At 40.9% G+C, this 14,565-nt stretch overlaps 2 protein-coding genes across 3 annotated transcripts; one reads left to right on the top strand and one right to left on the bottom strand.

Annotated features, from left to right (window-relative positions):
* Positions 1-1,637: 1,637 nt before the first annotated feature.
* Positions 1,638-2,857, top strand: LOC144652438 (adenosine receptor A1-like). The gene has a single exon (XM_078512447.1). The coding sequence runs from the start codon at positions 1,820-1,822 to the stop codon at positions 2,726-2,728; it is 909 nt and encodes a 302-aa protein (XP_078368573.1). The 5' UTR covers positions 1,638-1,819; the 3' UTR covers positions 2,729-2,857.
* Positions 2,858-5,092: 2,235 nt separating this feature from the next.
* Positions 5,093-14,550, bottom strand: LOC144649743 (mismatch repair endonuclease PMS2-like). 2 transcript variants are annotated; one of them, XM_078509315.1, is made up of 5 exons: positions 14,208-14,550; positions 12,813-13,164; positions 11,022-11,310; positions 7,427-7,975; positions 5,093-7,045 (listed from the first exon to the last, which is right to left on the bottom strand). In XM_078509315.1, exons 1-5 carry the CDS (start codon positions 14,543-14,545, stop codon positions 6,240-6,242), a joined length of 2,334 nt encoding a protein of 777 aa, XP_078365441.1. In that variant the 5' UTR covers positions 14,546-14,550; the 3' UTR covers positions 5,093-6,239. The 2 variants fall into 2 exon arrangements, with proteins under 2 accessions (XP_078365441.1, XP_078365440.1); XM_078509314.1 differs by having other exon boundaries at positions 5,093-7,975.
* Positions 14,551-14,565: the final 15 nt, after the last annotated feature.

Below are 14,565 nucleotides of genomic sequence, written 5' to 3'. Positions count from 1 at the left end.
TTAAGTTATTTTCCCGATTACTCTCAAATTAAAGGAAACCTCACAATAATAGCTTTCTAGGGTGTAAAAAAACCCAAAGAAGTAATGTAGTTAATTAATCAAAGTGGGTTTGAGCCACTCAAGTCGAAAAGTTAATTATGAAACAAGACTCGAAAACTGCCCTTGCACGCAGTGCGTGCCTATGTTTAACAGGACACGAAGGAGGGAAAGAGTGAAATTGGCTTTGCTAACTTAAACTCGGAATTTTCCGAGTTAAAAAAAAAAAAACACAAAGAAACTTCGGGAATGAAGAAAAAGCCTTTTCGTAGGAAATGAATAATATTTAACAAAATGGATAAATTGACTGACTGCTTGTAAATAAACATTAATCATGTCAAAACAATCTTCCCCAGCATTAATACTTAGTCAGATTTCCCAACAATTCTCTGATGCCGTTTTATGAAGCTGGTTTTTCTTTTCTATAACAAAACGCAGTTCAACTCAACAAAACACAAGGAAAGAACTACCAGCTACACCAGTTCACCTCTAAAACATAAGCACCCCTAGTTACTAACTGGTTCCATTCCGTAATCAATAAATGAAGTATACGATTATAATTGAAAATGCGGAAACAAAAATGCTTTTTATAATCCTATTAGCATTAAGACTCAGTGAAACTATTTCCGAGAGAAGTACTGCTGTAAAATATTCTGGGAAAAAAAGACTTTCGTTTTACAAAGTTTATTCCCAAAATAATGAACTGTAGGCCGGTGAAGCTAACTCTCGCATAATTTATTTATTAACTGTCAAGTCTTGGAAGTATAAACAAATATTTGCCGTTTCCCTTTAAACCACCCGTTGGTAGCTTCTTAACGTCAACACGGGATGCAAAAATAAGCAAGCATCAAAAGTTGCATGATCAAAGTTTAAATTAACGACAGAAAACGTTTCGACCTAAACGTCCAGTTGAGGTAATATAAAGCGAATACAGTAAAAACCCGCGAGTAAGAACCTGTTAGGCTAAAATTTGCAAATTAGATACCATTTTTATAAAAACCTATTAAGCCTAAAGTTTGGAAACAGGTTCTTAATTTTTAAAATTGATTAAAAATGTTTACTTTTGGAAAAATATGATATGATTATTGCTTCATTTTGACATAAACACTATGTGGTATGCAAATTTTATACAAGAAAAAGGCCGAATACCACTAAAATCTCTATAACAACATTTTTTTCCTTCAGAAATTAAGAACCTAATTAGCCTCAATTTGTGTAATAACCCTTTATGTAAGAACCTGTTTAGGCTAACCTGAAAAACAATAGGTTCTTTCTCGCGGGTTTTTTCTGTATGTCGATGGCCCTAACATTGTAGTCCGCAGCCGCTACCGCGTAAATTAACTTGTACAAATGAAATTTTTTCTAGAAAATGCATTTTTAAGGTTCCTGTTTACGGGAAACTTAAATTTGCATTTCAGATCACCTGCACTTGTTAATGTAAGCGGAAGTGTTAAGTAAAATGGATTCTTGGCTAATGTCCATGCTACCAAGATTCGCAACAAAAAATGTTTATTTTGATAAATACAATAAACTTTACCCTTAACTCTTCACATGGATTTTGGGATTTTTAGCAGAGCACAACCGGGCTATTTTTTCCCAATATTACAGAACATCGACTATGTTTAGATACACTTAGTCAGCACAAGTGAACGTGTTATCAGCGACATATAATTATACTGATCATCTCAGATAACAAAGCTTAAGTTATTTTCTTTAAGCTCCGGAACTTCTCAACTTCAAGCATTCTTCAAGGCAAGTTTAATTTTCTAACTTCCCTCGAACAATGGCAAACTTTACTGAAGAAGGAAACTACACAAGCAAACTGAACCAAGAACTCAGCGCAACATCAGCAGGGATTTCTGAAGTTTTGTCAGCTTTGAACATTTTTCTTTCCATCACCGCTGCTGTGGGCAATGCTCTGATCCTTATGGCTCTGAAGAATGTCTCTTCTATTCATCCTCCGACAAAACTTTTCTTTCGATGTCTGGCGGTCACTGATCTTTGCGTGGGTCTTATTGTACAGCCACTTTATGCAACCTACATTATGTCTCGTATAATACAGATGAACGTGAATGTCTTGTTCTATGTTTACAATATTAATGCAGCTTCAAGTTATATTTTGTGTGGAGTATCCGTTGCAACCTCGGCGGCAATTAGTGTGGACAGACTTCTCGCACTGTTGCTGGGAATGAGATACAAGGATGTCGTAACATTAAGGCGAGTGCGTGTAGTCATAACTTGTGTTTGGCTAATTGCTTCGAGTGGATTGCTCCGTGTGTGGAGAATTGATATTGCCTTAAAGGAAGCCTGTGTTGTCTTAATACTTTGTCTGGTAACTTCCATTTTCTGTTACACAAGGATCCACCTCAAACTACGACATCAACAAGCCCTAGTACAAAACAATGTCCCACACGGACAACAGAACGGACAAGGGATTCCACTAAACATAGCTAGATACAAAAAGACAGTTTCCGGCATTATGTGGGTGCAGTTGGCATTAGTTTCGTGCTATTTTCCGTGGGTCATTGTGGCTGTACTGGATGAGAATGAAATAAAACACGACTTGGCTTGGTCAACTGCAAAAACTCTCGTCTACTTAAATTCATCTCTAAACCCGATCGTTTACTGTTGGAAAATCAGGGGAGTGAAACAAGCAGTTAAACGCACAATCAGGCAGCTTTACTGTTTTTAAAAGGCTAGCAGTGTAAACTCGACATAAAAGCTGGGCTGAGTTAGATTCAGAGTCTTTCTTGCCAATGTTAACACAACGCAGCACAACTCAAGAAAACAAGAACATGATCTGTTGCGCATGCACACGAATCGAACATCCAGTTGGCATTATAACTCACTGGAATTATTTCCAGTGGAGGCACTGTTGTGAATTATACTAAATAAAATGACTTCATTTGAATAAATCTTATTTCCACTGCAGGTTTCCCCACCTGAGTGATAAGCTGTAGGGTGGTGAGCCCGGGGGGGGGGGGTACTCCCTATAATGGCCGTATACGGGGAGGCTCCGCCCGAAAGGGGTACCTTTTTGAGGCTTCAGGTATATAAAAGGGGAGGGATTTCACAAGTTTAGGTATATGAAAGGGTATGGAAATCTGTCACTTAGGTATTTAAAAGGGCCTTTAATTAAAACATTTCGAACAGACGCAATTTATGGCTGTATTATTTTAATTTATTAAGCGCTACATAAAAATGACAAGGAAAACGTCCTGTTTTAAGTCCACGCCACGTCTTTTAGGTATATGAAAGGGGTACCTTTTTCAGTTAAAAGTATACGAAAGGGGTACAATTTCTGTCAAAATGGTATATAAAAGGGTAAGGGGTTAGAACTCGGGGCGGAGCCTCCCCGTATAAAACTTTTTTGAGTTCCGGTCCCCCCCCCCCCCCCGGGTGGTGAGGCCTCGCATACTTATTTTGGAAATTGTCAAGCCATTTTGTTAAGGTACATGTATGTTCAAAGTTAAATTTCCATTTCAGATCACTTGCACTTGTAAGAGCAAGTGTTAGAGAAAATTCATTCTCGACTTGTCCACGCTACCAGACTGCGCAACGACAATTTTGTCAAAACCACTATATTTATCATTCAATTCGACTTGCTTACAAGTCGAGCTCAGGGCGCGCGGAGCACGAGAGACGGGGGGCCTTCTGAACTAGAGGGGAACGACTTGAGAAAGTCTTCCTTTTAATTTTCACGGCTTTTTGTTCGAACTATTCTAAAGGAGAGCCATTTTTGCCACAATATTCTGGAAGCAAACATCGATGACTATCCTGTCATGGCCTGCGAATACAGCCGCCTCGCATTTGCTCCCGCTACTACGTGCGAAACGCTCGCTCTTCGTAGCGGGAGCGAATGAGAGGCGGCTGTATTCGCAGGCTAATCCTGTCATATCAAAATATTGAGTTTTCCTTTCACAAGCGCAGGATTATTGAACAGATACAATTTTTCATGAGATCAAAACTATGAAAATGACTAATACACGTGCACGAGTCGTGTCGATGAAAGAATCTCAGTGTCAAGCAATTGCTGACTCGTCCTCAGTCGTCTTTTGAGTCCCTCTTGAGTCGACTGCTGAACCTGACTCGTCCCCAGTCGTCTTTTGAGTCCCTCTTGAGTCGACTGCTGAATTCGCGTCTTGCAATTTTCGCATAAGAGACGACTGGGGACGAGTCAGAAGCAATTGTGTCAGGTCTGATAGGGGGGTCCCCGGACACCTACCCTGGATCCGCCACTGTTGGACGAGTTATTAACACGTGCGATGAACATCGAAAACGACTTGTCCACCGGAACTCAACTTCCACCATATTCAATGAAATATAACCGAATAGTACAACGTTCACACATCGTGATGAAATTGTTATGTGCGAAACATTTTGGAGGTTTAAACCCAGGAGTTAAGTTTTAAAGCTTATATAAGCAGACATTAAAGGAGCAATGCCATGGTGTATTAAAATATTTTTTCTGATTCCTTTCAAATTCAAGGAAACTTCAAAATAATATTTTCTAACATAGAAAAACAACGTAGGAGTAATAAAAAGGCAAAAATAACCAAGAATGTTTTCGACTGATAAGGGTTAAGACAAATTTCAAACGACAAATTTGAAAAACTTGGCAATTTTTTTCAAAACGTGTTGTCTGTGACGTAGCTCCTTTAAAGACGACAATCAAGATAGTAGAGCAGTTTTCACTTGAGTGTCGAAAGTAAATTGCGTTTGCTTTGGTTTTGCATTGCTACGCTAACTGATTGGCTCAAAAATCTCGCGCCACTTTCTCAGCCAATCAGAACTAAAACCAAAACCAATCGTGACTCGCTCGCGCACGTTTTCCCGCGCTTTGTCCCTGCTACATGTATTTGCTTCGAGTTTTGATTGGTGCACTGAATTGTCTGCGTTCTTTTTGATTGGCCAGAGTAATTACTTTGGTTTTGGTTTTACGACACTCAATTGAAAACTGCTCTAATGACGAGGTTGTCGTGTATTCTGAAAAAAAAAAAAAAAAAAAACCCCGACCACATTCTTCTATGGTCTACACTCTCATAGACAATAGAAACGACGACATAAAATGGTTGCTGCCTCGAATTTTGAACATTTTTATGTTGTTTATATAAGTTTAGACCACTGATAAGTTTGGACAATTTGTAAAATGAAAGATTTACCATTAGTACCATCATTGAACTGTACTATTCTATATTGTTTAATTACAGTTAACCTAAAAACCTAATTTGCCGAATGATACGAGTGTTTAGTGTTAAAACACAACCGTGAGGCCACATTGGAGATATTGGAGTTATGAAGGAAACACAGTCTCAGCGTTAATGAAAGGATTTGTTACCAGCAACAGTGTTCAGTATCAGTGGGTGAGTCGGCCATCGATGTTCAGTCTCGCCCATGTGACAAAAAATATTCTACAACAGAGGAACTAACCAATACAAGTGATGGGCGTGTTCATTTTCAGTCCAGATGCCGCGTGGTAGCCCAACCATCAGGGCAGTTCCAAGGATGTTCAATCTCTCCCGTGTGACAAAGATTCTTCTTCACCCAGGTGATCCCGATCTAACGCTTTCCAAACAATGCAAGCTACATAGTAACACAAGATACGAAAGTGATAAATGATCGTTGCAGTGAATTTCTAATTTAAGAAATTGGAATAAACTGGGAAGCAGGGCTTCAACTGGATTCGAACCCGTGACCTCTGCGATACCGGTGCGATGCTCTACCAACTGAGCTATTCACGCCACACATTGGGAATGAGGTCAATTAGGAGCTCATATTTTCCCGTGAGAGGAGTGAAATGATGAAACGTATATGAATGATCAGGCATTTCATATACGTTACATCATAACACAATATAGTTTTCAAAGCGAACTCGACGATGATAACATATTTTAAAAAATTTACTGGATGTCTCATATCGAGGCTCGGCCTCTCGCAGGTCACAAAGATTCTTCTTCATCTAATCCGCCCGATCAAACGCTTTTCCAACCAATGCTTGTTACACATGTAATAGGTGCGCCAGTGTTCAATCAGAATTTGAGGATGGTAACATATTAAGATTTACTAAATGTCTCACGGTGGGCCGATCATGCAGACAGTTCTACGGATGTCCAATCTCTCCCATGTAACAAAGAATCTTCCTTATCTGAACACGAGTTAACGCTTTTCCAACCAAGTCACACATGTAATAAGTGCGCCAGTTTTCAATCAGAATCTGATGATGGTAACATATTAAGGTTTACTAGATGTCTCATAGTGGGCCGACCATGCGGACAGTTCCACGGATGTTCAATCTCTCCCATGTGACAAAGAATCTTCCTCATCTGAGCATGATTTAAGGCTGTTCCAACCATGATTGACATGCGACAGGCACGACTGGCAAACATCTTTCTGACCCTAGAGGGCCTACACATCACACCAGGAGAATCGCTCAACATGAAAATCAATTCTTCAATATCCTCCACACCAAACGTCCAATTCTTGCTCGTGGGAAGCGAAACCAACTTGATCTTTTTCATTGCTTCGGCATTTTGATCAATTTCAAAGTCAAAACCATTCTTTTGAAATATTTCCACATTGTCCATAAGAATGGCCTCATTAGCTGCCGTCAGTTCAAGTCTCTGTGGAGCAATGAGCCGCTGTGACTTTATTGTCGTGTTTCGCTGTTGATCCTCAAAGTTAAATTTTTCATCCGAAGCGTGCTGATCGACTATAAACAAATCATTGTCCAGCTTTGCAATGATGAAGCCCAAATTAAACTGACCTAACACTTCCATCTGTTGAAACATGCCTTTACTGATGTTCTTTCGTAGTTCTTTTTCTGCAGTGGAGTTGCTGTCTGGTGCAATCTTGGCTCTAAACAAGCGCGCTTCAACTGCCTTCGCTTCCTCTCTCTGCTGTGTCTTTGCTTTAGATTTCAGTTTATCCATACTGAAGCTCACTGTTACTTCTTTCCTGTTTCTAACAATGGGCGCAATTCTGTCTTGCTTTAAACTTGAAGTCTTTGCACCTTTAGGAACAACAAGTATAGATTTACTGATAGATGAGTCATCCCCAATATCTAATTTTCCTTGACAATTTGTATAATTCCTGTCAAACTTTGTCTGACGGTTTGTCTCCAAAGATATTGAATCACTCTGTTCGGTTTCTTTCATTTCTTTTTGAAGACAGCCATCTTGCAAATGAGCAGTACTTGATTCAGTTTCTTGAACAAAATTGTCATCTACACAGATCACTTCACTGACCGTTTTCTTGACTTCAATGACTCTATTATCGTCATCACACCTTCCACTACAATCTTCACTGTCAAATTCTTCAACAGGACTGTCTACAACAAAGTTCTCTTCATTTTCATTTTCCTTGACTTCAATAATTTCTATATCTTTGTTACCTCTACGCTCTTCACTGCAATCTTCAGTCTTTCCCAAGCTGTGAGTGACAATGAAGCGTTTCTCTTCTGATCCAACCACCGCTGTTGAGGTATAATTTCGCCCACCTTCCTCCTTTACAAACATACTGGTAAGCTTTACTTGTTTACTACTAGGCTCCTTAGCTCTGTTTTCCAAATCTTCGTCAAGAGATGAGAATTTTCTCTTAAAGCTGCTAAGTGAAGGGAACTTTCCTTTCTTGACACGGACATCAGATCTTGCTTTCATCATAGAGACAGACTCAAAAATCTTTACATCTTTCTTTACTTCAGTGGATGAATCTTCATGCCGCTGAAGATCCCCATTCTCAGGGGAATGAACACTGTTAACGTTTCTGGACACAAATGAATCGGATAGTTTGATCTGCATCAGTGGTTTCTGATTGACATCAAATGAAGCTGTGCTAGGGTCATACATTCCCTTCAGAGAGGTTCTAATGGTGGCTAACAGCACTTTCTCTTCCTGCACAAACACCTGGCGCTTGTCTGGTGTAACATTCACATCTACCCCATCTAAAGAAAAAAAATAATAAAAAGATTATCTAGAAGAACCATATTAGTAAATTCATGTACAATAGGCACGCAATGCATACAGAGAGAGCAATGCGTTTTGAGGACCACTGAAGGTAGCTGCAGCCTTTGCACACATTGCAGGCCAAAGTAATAGGCAACAATTCAATACCATAACCTCTGGTACCTTCAAAGGCAAACAATGTGTACAGGGGGGCATGCTGCGCCCCTTGCACACATAGCAAGGTTAACGTTATAGGTAATGAGTGTTCATTTTTGAATGAGTAGGGTTTTTAAAACAAGCCAGCACCCGCTGAAGTTCCACCGGCTACTTGATTTTATGTTGCCAGTTACTTTGGCCACAGCAATCAGCATGTGAGAAACAAGCTTAGCTTGTCACAACCGCCTACTCTTCCAGTTGCTGATGCCTACTTCAAAACATTTTGAAATTCCTGATGAGTTGTGCAACTGTAACAAACTGAAGTCAGTCTGTCCAGTTACTATCGAATCAGTGATTATTTTGCATTGTGACACACTACAAACACACCCTATTCAAGCACACTATTAAAAGAGCCATCCTGTTATACAACCACTTTATTTAATTCTAGCCTGAACAATAGTTCAGTAAGTCATTTTCCTATTTAAAGAACCTCTTAAGGACGGTGCCTCCTATTGCTACTGCGCACTTATTCTGCACATCACGCAATGCATCAGTGACACTGGGCGCGCGCGCTTTTAATTAATTTGCTCGCTCAATAATAAAAACGTGGATCACGCAGTTCCGAAGACATTATTTGTTATTTATTGTAAGATTGTCATATTTAATGTTGATTTTGTTCATGAAAAACAAATTTCAAATGGAATTTGCAAGGAAATTGTATTTAGTTTTACTTTATTTTAAAATGCCACGTCAGCACTTTTTTCCAGATTTCAAACCTAATTATCTCGAAAATTTGCGTGGTTACCCTCAATTTTCTTTTTGAATTTTAGTAGCCCTTGGTAACATCTACATTTCTTGCATAGTCATCAGCCGGGCAAAAATACTTTGTTATTAGTAGGCACCGTCCTTAATTACAGCCACATAGGAGGCGTGGTGGCCTAATGGTTAGCGGGCCGGACTCTGGATTGAACAGTCCCGGTTCGAGCCCTGCCCAGGGTCACTGTGTTGTGTTCTTGGGCAAGACATGTTACTCTCATAGTGCCTCTCTCCACCCAGGTGCACAAATGGGTTTCTGGTGAAATAGTGCTTGGGGGGGGGGAGGGGGTACCCTGCGATGGACTAGCAACCCATCCAGGGGGGAGTAGAAATATTCCCAGCTGCTTAATGCTTCGGCAGGTATGGGCCACTTGGCTCAAGGCTTCCCCCCTTTTTCAAGACAGCCACATGTTTATATATATAGCCAGATTTTTGTGGCTCATTGGTGAACAGATTAGCAGGTTTCTCTGTAATAAAAGTATGTGAGGTGCAGTGGCCTAATGGTAAGTGCGCTAGACTCTGGATCAAGCGTTCGAGCCCTGGCCAGGGTCATTGTGTTGTGCTCTGCCTACGTTCTCTGACTCCTCTGGTCAAAGCTTGAATTTTCACACAAGCTACTCGTTGCTCAACAAACCCTCTTCTTGCCACGTAAGCCCTCCAAGCAGCCTGTATCACCTTCGCGGCTTGATTTCTCTTCTCGTTTTGTTTTCTCTGATTGGCCAAAACGATAATCTGCAGTCGGAAAACAGTTTGACGGAGGTTTGTATACCATTCCAGAACCTCTCGGCCTTTTCGAAAGGCCAGGTAGTGAGTCTGGATGCACTGCGCGGCTTGGTGACGAGTGCGTACTTGTTGACGAACCAGGTGACCACGGTACACAGACTGAATGAGAACAGCGGATTGCCTCATGGGTTGAAATCTACGCCGTGCTATTGCGGCTCGCCGTGCTATTGGGCAAGACACTTAAATCTCACAGTGCCTCTCTCCACCCAGGCTCCCTCATTCCATCCAGTACGAAGTAGAAATACCCCTAGTCACTTCATGCTACAGAAACCGGGTTAATCTCTGGCCAGATGGGCCACTAGGTTCAGACACAGACTTAACCTTTTACCTTACTGTAATCAAAAGGGTTTTTCAATGAAATGTTTGACTCCTTGTTGTACGGGCTCTGGTAGTTGAAATGGGGGTATCACTATTCACTGAATTAATTACTATCCAGTTGGTAAGCATTAAGAAAAGCAACCATTCTACCCACTAAATGATGATCAATATCCAGTTGATGCATTATCCATCCTTTGAACAACCAGGCAAGGTCTTACCACAGGCAGACCACCCTATGTGTTCGTGGTTAATAATTGCTGACAAAGGTCATATGTTGAAATCAATGGCGTGTATAGAAGACATATAGAGAGACATTGTCTCGGCTTCAATTTACTACAAAATATAAAATCTACTCTAAATGATTCAATAAAAGTTAGATGAAACGTTGAATGAGTCTTGTGTCATGTTTTTTTGCCACCCTGAGCCCTTTAAGGCGTTATTTTTGCGAGATAATTTAGCGACCGGTAGTAGAGAGAGAGAAGAGAGAACAAGGCAGGCAGCTTTACCGCCGGCAGTCGCGACCTTGTCTAATTCAATTTTGATGTTCAATTCAATTCAATTTTGATGGTTTAGTGTCAGTTTCAGCTTGAGTTAGACAAGGTCGCGACTGCCGGCGGTAAAGCTGCCTGCCTTGTTCTCTCTTCTACCAGTCGCTAAATTATCTCGCAAAAATAACGCCTTAAAGGGCTCGGGGTGGCAAAAACACATGACACAAGACTCATTCAACGTTTCATCTAACTTTTATTGAATCATTTAGAGTAGATTTTATATTTTGTAGTAAATTGAAGCCGAGACAATGTTTCTCTATATGTCTTCTATACACACTATTGATTTCAACATATGACCTTTGTCAACAATTATTAACCACGAACACATAGGGTGGTCTGCCTGTGGTCTAACAACTTTTTGTGCTTGCGATATTTCCCATATTATTTTCACATCTTCCACTATTTTTTAAACATGACCACTCACCTCTCGCCAGGGAAATATCCAACATGACAAAAGGATATTGATGTCTGTTGTACATGTGATACACTTCATTAATAACCCGAGAAACTTTGCCCAGTTCACAAGGTCGCTTGTTGATGTACAAGAACTGACGATCAGCACTGCTTCTTCCCATTCCATGATCTGGTTTGGAAACATAGCCAGTCACCTTGAAGAGGCTTCCCTGTGTATCAATCTTTGTCGCATTGAGTCCAAATTCATTGCAGTCTTCTTCAGCAGGCAAAGACTGCTCAAAAGCCATTATAGTTTGAATCTAAAAGGAAAAAGATTATGTTAACACACTGCAACCATCATGTAGAGCAGTTTTTTGCAATAAAGCTATAACTATAGTAGCCACTCTGGCGATTTGCAAAAGACACAGACAATCCAGAAAACCAATCAAACTTCAAGGAAGGTACATGTAGACTGTAAAAGTGCTGCAATGGTTTTGGTTTAACTTTTTGAGTGATTGAGAAGTAGCACAAGGTTACTATTAACCAATCACTAAGAGGCTGAGCACTAACAAAAAAACAAAACAAGTGCAAATGACTTTCAACACTCTTGAAAACAGCTCTAGTACAATTAATACTACTCTTATTTATGAGATAATAGCCAGGTACCCTGCCATTCAGGTGCCCCCAGACCTCTCACCCTCAAACCCACGAAGTGAGAGAGCTGTGAGAGTGCATGCATGGAGGGAACCGGGATGTAAGGGTACCCGAATGAGAAGGCTCCCTTGAGTGGAAGGATACCTTAGTGTAATTGCATCTGGAATGAGGGCTCCAGGTGTTCCAGGGGATTCTTAAAGGTTTGGAGCAGGTGGCAGGGTTCAAACTAGCAGCCGGCTATCGGCGGTAGCCGGCACTTTGACGGCACTTGCCGGCTACTACCGAAGAAATAGAATATTATGCCTTGATCGGCCAACTGAAATCAAAGTTGCTGGAATGTTGAAGTAAACATTTCATATCAGACAATAAAGCAGCTACAGGGCTAGAGAGTGTGACTCACTGCGTTAATGCGACCAAAATTTCATCTTTGGCGACTAAAACTTTTGGTTTTACAGTTTTACATGTACAACTTCATTTCTGTGTTAAGATGAATAGCAGGCTGCCCCACCTTCTCAGGTATTTTGTCCCTCCAGAAAAGTATATTGGAAGATCTTATTTACTTCTCAAACACTCTAAATAAGAAAAGAAGTCACATTGCTCCAATCCATTCTTTTGAAATGCCGTAAAACATTCCATCACTTCGGAAAGCTTGCAAAGGGCTGACTGTGTTTGCAATCGCCCCAGAAGACATTGCAAACCCATGGCTACGTCCTTTGGGTACATCATGTATGCAAATGGATTGTGTCCCTTGAAAATGCATGGCTCTTTTAACAGCCGGGAAAAAAATGAGCCTTGACAAAAAAAGCCGACAAATTCAGGCTAAAACCGAAATTTTATTTTGAACCCTGGGTGGGCATCAGTGTTTTACCCCTCCCCTCTGCTCTTGCAAGCAAACTATCAGTAAGACCATACCCTCGTTGGTTTACTGAAATTGATTTAAATGTTAAAAACAGCAAATTGCCTGTTTTTAACTAATGTTCAAAAACAAGCAAAGTCGTATTCACACAGCTGGTCAAATAGCCCGGTGGCTGGCCCTTAATGAAACCCCTAGTGTAAGTGCTTCTCACTGCAAACAGCAGAAAAGGTACATAGGAACTAAAACTTTCTTCAATAGTTCTATTGGTACACCTGTAGGTAGACTAACCAGGAAACTGACAGTTTCACCTACCTGTTTTGGTCCAAAGACACAAGTGATGTTATCCTTAACTTGCTCACTCCCATTTGTCGACACAACGGTTGTTTTCTTTCCCTTTTCTACTTGATTACTGCATGCTATCCTGACCCCTGTACTAACAAGGCAATATCCTTGCAAAACATGTACCAATTTTGAGAACTCTCTTTTAATGTTTCGCAGGAACTCTCTGTGCCGCACAGGTAAGGTTGAAAACAGGTTTTGTAAGGAAACGGTAGTGCCAACATCCCTGGCACAAGGATTCTTAGAAAGCAGTCTTCCATTGTGATCAAATTCTAGTCTTGTTGCAGCAGGTTGAGAGGAATGGTGAGTCACTATGGAAAGCTTGCTGAGAAGGAAAGATTATAAGGAGAGAATAAATTGAGCAAATTGATATACGTAACAGTAGGGTTTAGAACTGGATAAAAATATGTACATTCTTAATAATGTTTGTAAAAGGAGCATTGAACTAATTTGGTAAGTGCATCTGTTGGAGGCCAAGCGGATAGAGATGAGTGTCCATATAATGTGGAGGGGGACAGAAGGGGGGGGGAGCCTGGTAGAAAAGGGGCAGGAAGCAGGAGAAGGGAGTGCGGGAAGTGGGATTCCTAAGGTGGCAGGAACTGGGAGAAAATGAGTAAAATTTGGCAACATGTTGTTATGTTTTGCAATATATAATTATGGGACAAAGAGGAGAGAACGGCTATGGAAAGGGCGGGAGGCAGGAGTAAAAGGCACGGGAAGTGGAAGGTTCGAACCCCCCTGTCCCCCTCCACTATAATGAAGTGTCATTTTTTGAGGAAAATATGATGAATTCTAATTTCTCTGGGAGCAAGTGAGCAGTGTTTGTAATGTAGGGGCACGTTTGATTGTACTTAATGGGGTTTGCAAGGGGAAAGTCAATAAGGCAACATCCCAAATGTGTTTTGGGATCTGGCATCAGACGTAGAGCTCCAGGGTCCTCCCCCAGGGTGCATTCTGCGTACACACACCAAAGATGTACCAGTACCAAGGATTTTTATAAGTCAACACCAAGGTCCTTTATTATTCTTACCTTAAAAGTAATCTGAAAACCGGCCAATACATGCCAGCCAGGATCGTATGCCAGTGTGCCACGCAATTTTGAAATCAATGCTGAAGATCTTTGGTGTAACCTACATAGAATGCAGCCTGCACCCCTTCTCCACCCCCCACCTTGAGCTCCTTTCTCCCACCCATTGGGGCAAAGTGTTTTTGTATTTGAATTACAACCCTCAAAAATAGTACTCATTCCACAAAGGACAAGACTTTTACTGTTTGGATCTTCGACATGGCTACAGAGCAAACCTTCTCAGTTCTGTATTAAAAGTAGCAATTTTCCCGCCAATATCGAAAACAACATTTTAAGCTTACCTTAAGGCACACAAAGAGCTGAGTGCCTCCCCCCTGAAGCCAAAGGTCTCTACACTGGTCAGATCGGAAAAATCTTTGAGTTTAGATGTATGGTGCTTCAAAGTCAAAGCTTCGAAATTATGGGGCTCCACTCCGGAGCCATTGTCATTGACTTCCAAAACATCAGCACCATGATTTTTCAACTTGATATCAATGTTAGTAGCACCAGCGTCCAAGCTGTTTTCAACAAGCTCTTTCATAGCAGTTGCGATGCTCAGAACAACCTGTCCGGAGCAAATTTGGTGGATAGATTTCTGATCAATCGCTTGGACAACCGGAGACGACGAAACAGCCGCCATTTTGAATAGTGTCGTGAGCC

This window comes from Oculina patagonica, chromosome 4, assembly GCF_052425735.1.
Source record: "Oculina patagonica isolate OP01 chromosome 4, crgOcupat, whole genome shotgun sequence".
Classification (NCBI taxonomy): Eukaryota; Metazoa; Cnidaria; class Anthozoa; order Scleractinia; family Oculinidae; genus Oculina; species Oculina patagonica.
Note: the sequence above shows the minus strand (reverse complement) of the source record. Positions and strands in the feature narration are given on the sequence as shown.

Excerpts from the sequence above, each read along its gene's own strand:
- LOC144652438 (XM_078512447.1), top strand. The coding sequence starts at position 1,820 with ATGGCAAACTTTACTGAAGAAGGAAACTACACAAGCAAACTGAACCAA.
- LOC144649743 (XM_078509314.1), bottom strand. The coding sequence starts at position 14,545 with ATGGCGGCTGTTTCGTCGTCTCCGGTTGTCCAAGCGATTGATCAGAAA. Across the intron at positions 13,165-14,207 it reads AGCTCTTTGTGTGCCTTAAG|CAAGCTTTCCATAGTGACTC; the intron begins GTAAGCTTAAAA and ends TTTCCTTCTCAG. Across the intron at positions 7,976-11,021 it reads GGATATTTCCCTGGCGAGAG|ATGGGGTAGATGTGAATGTT; the intron begins GTGAGTGGTCAT and ends TTTTTTCTTTAG.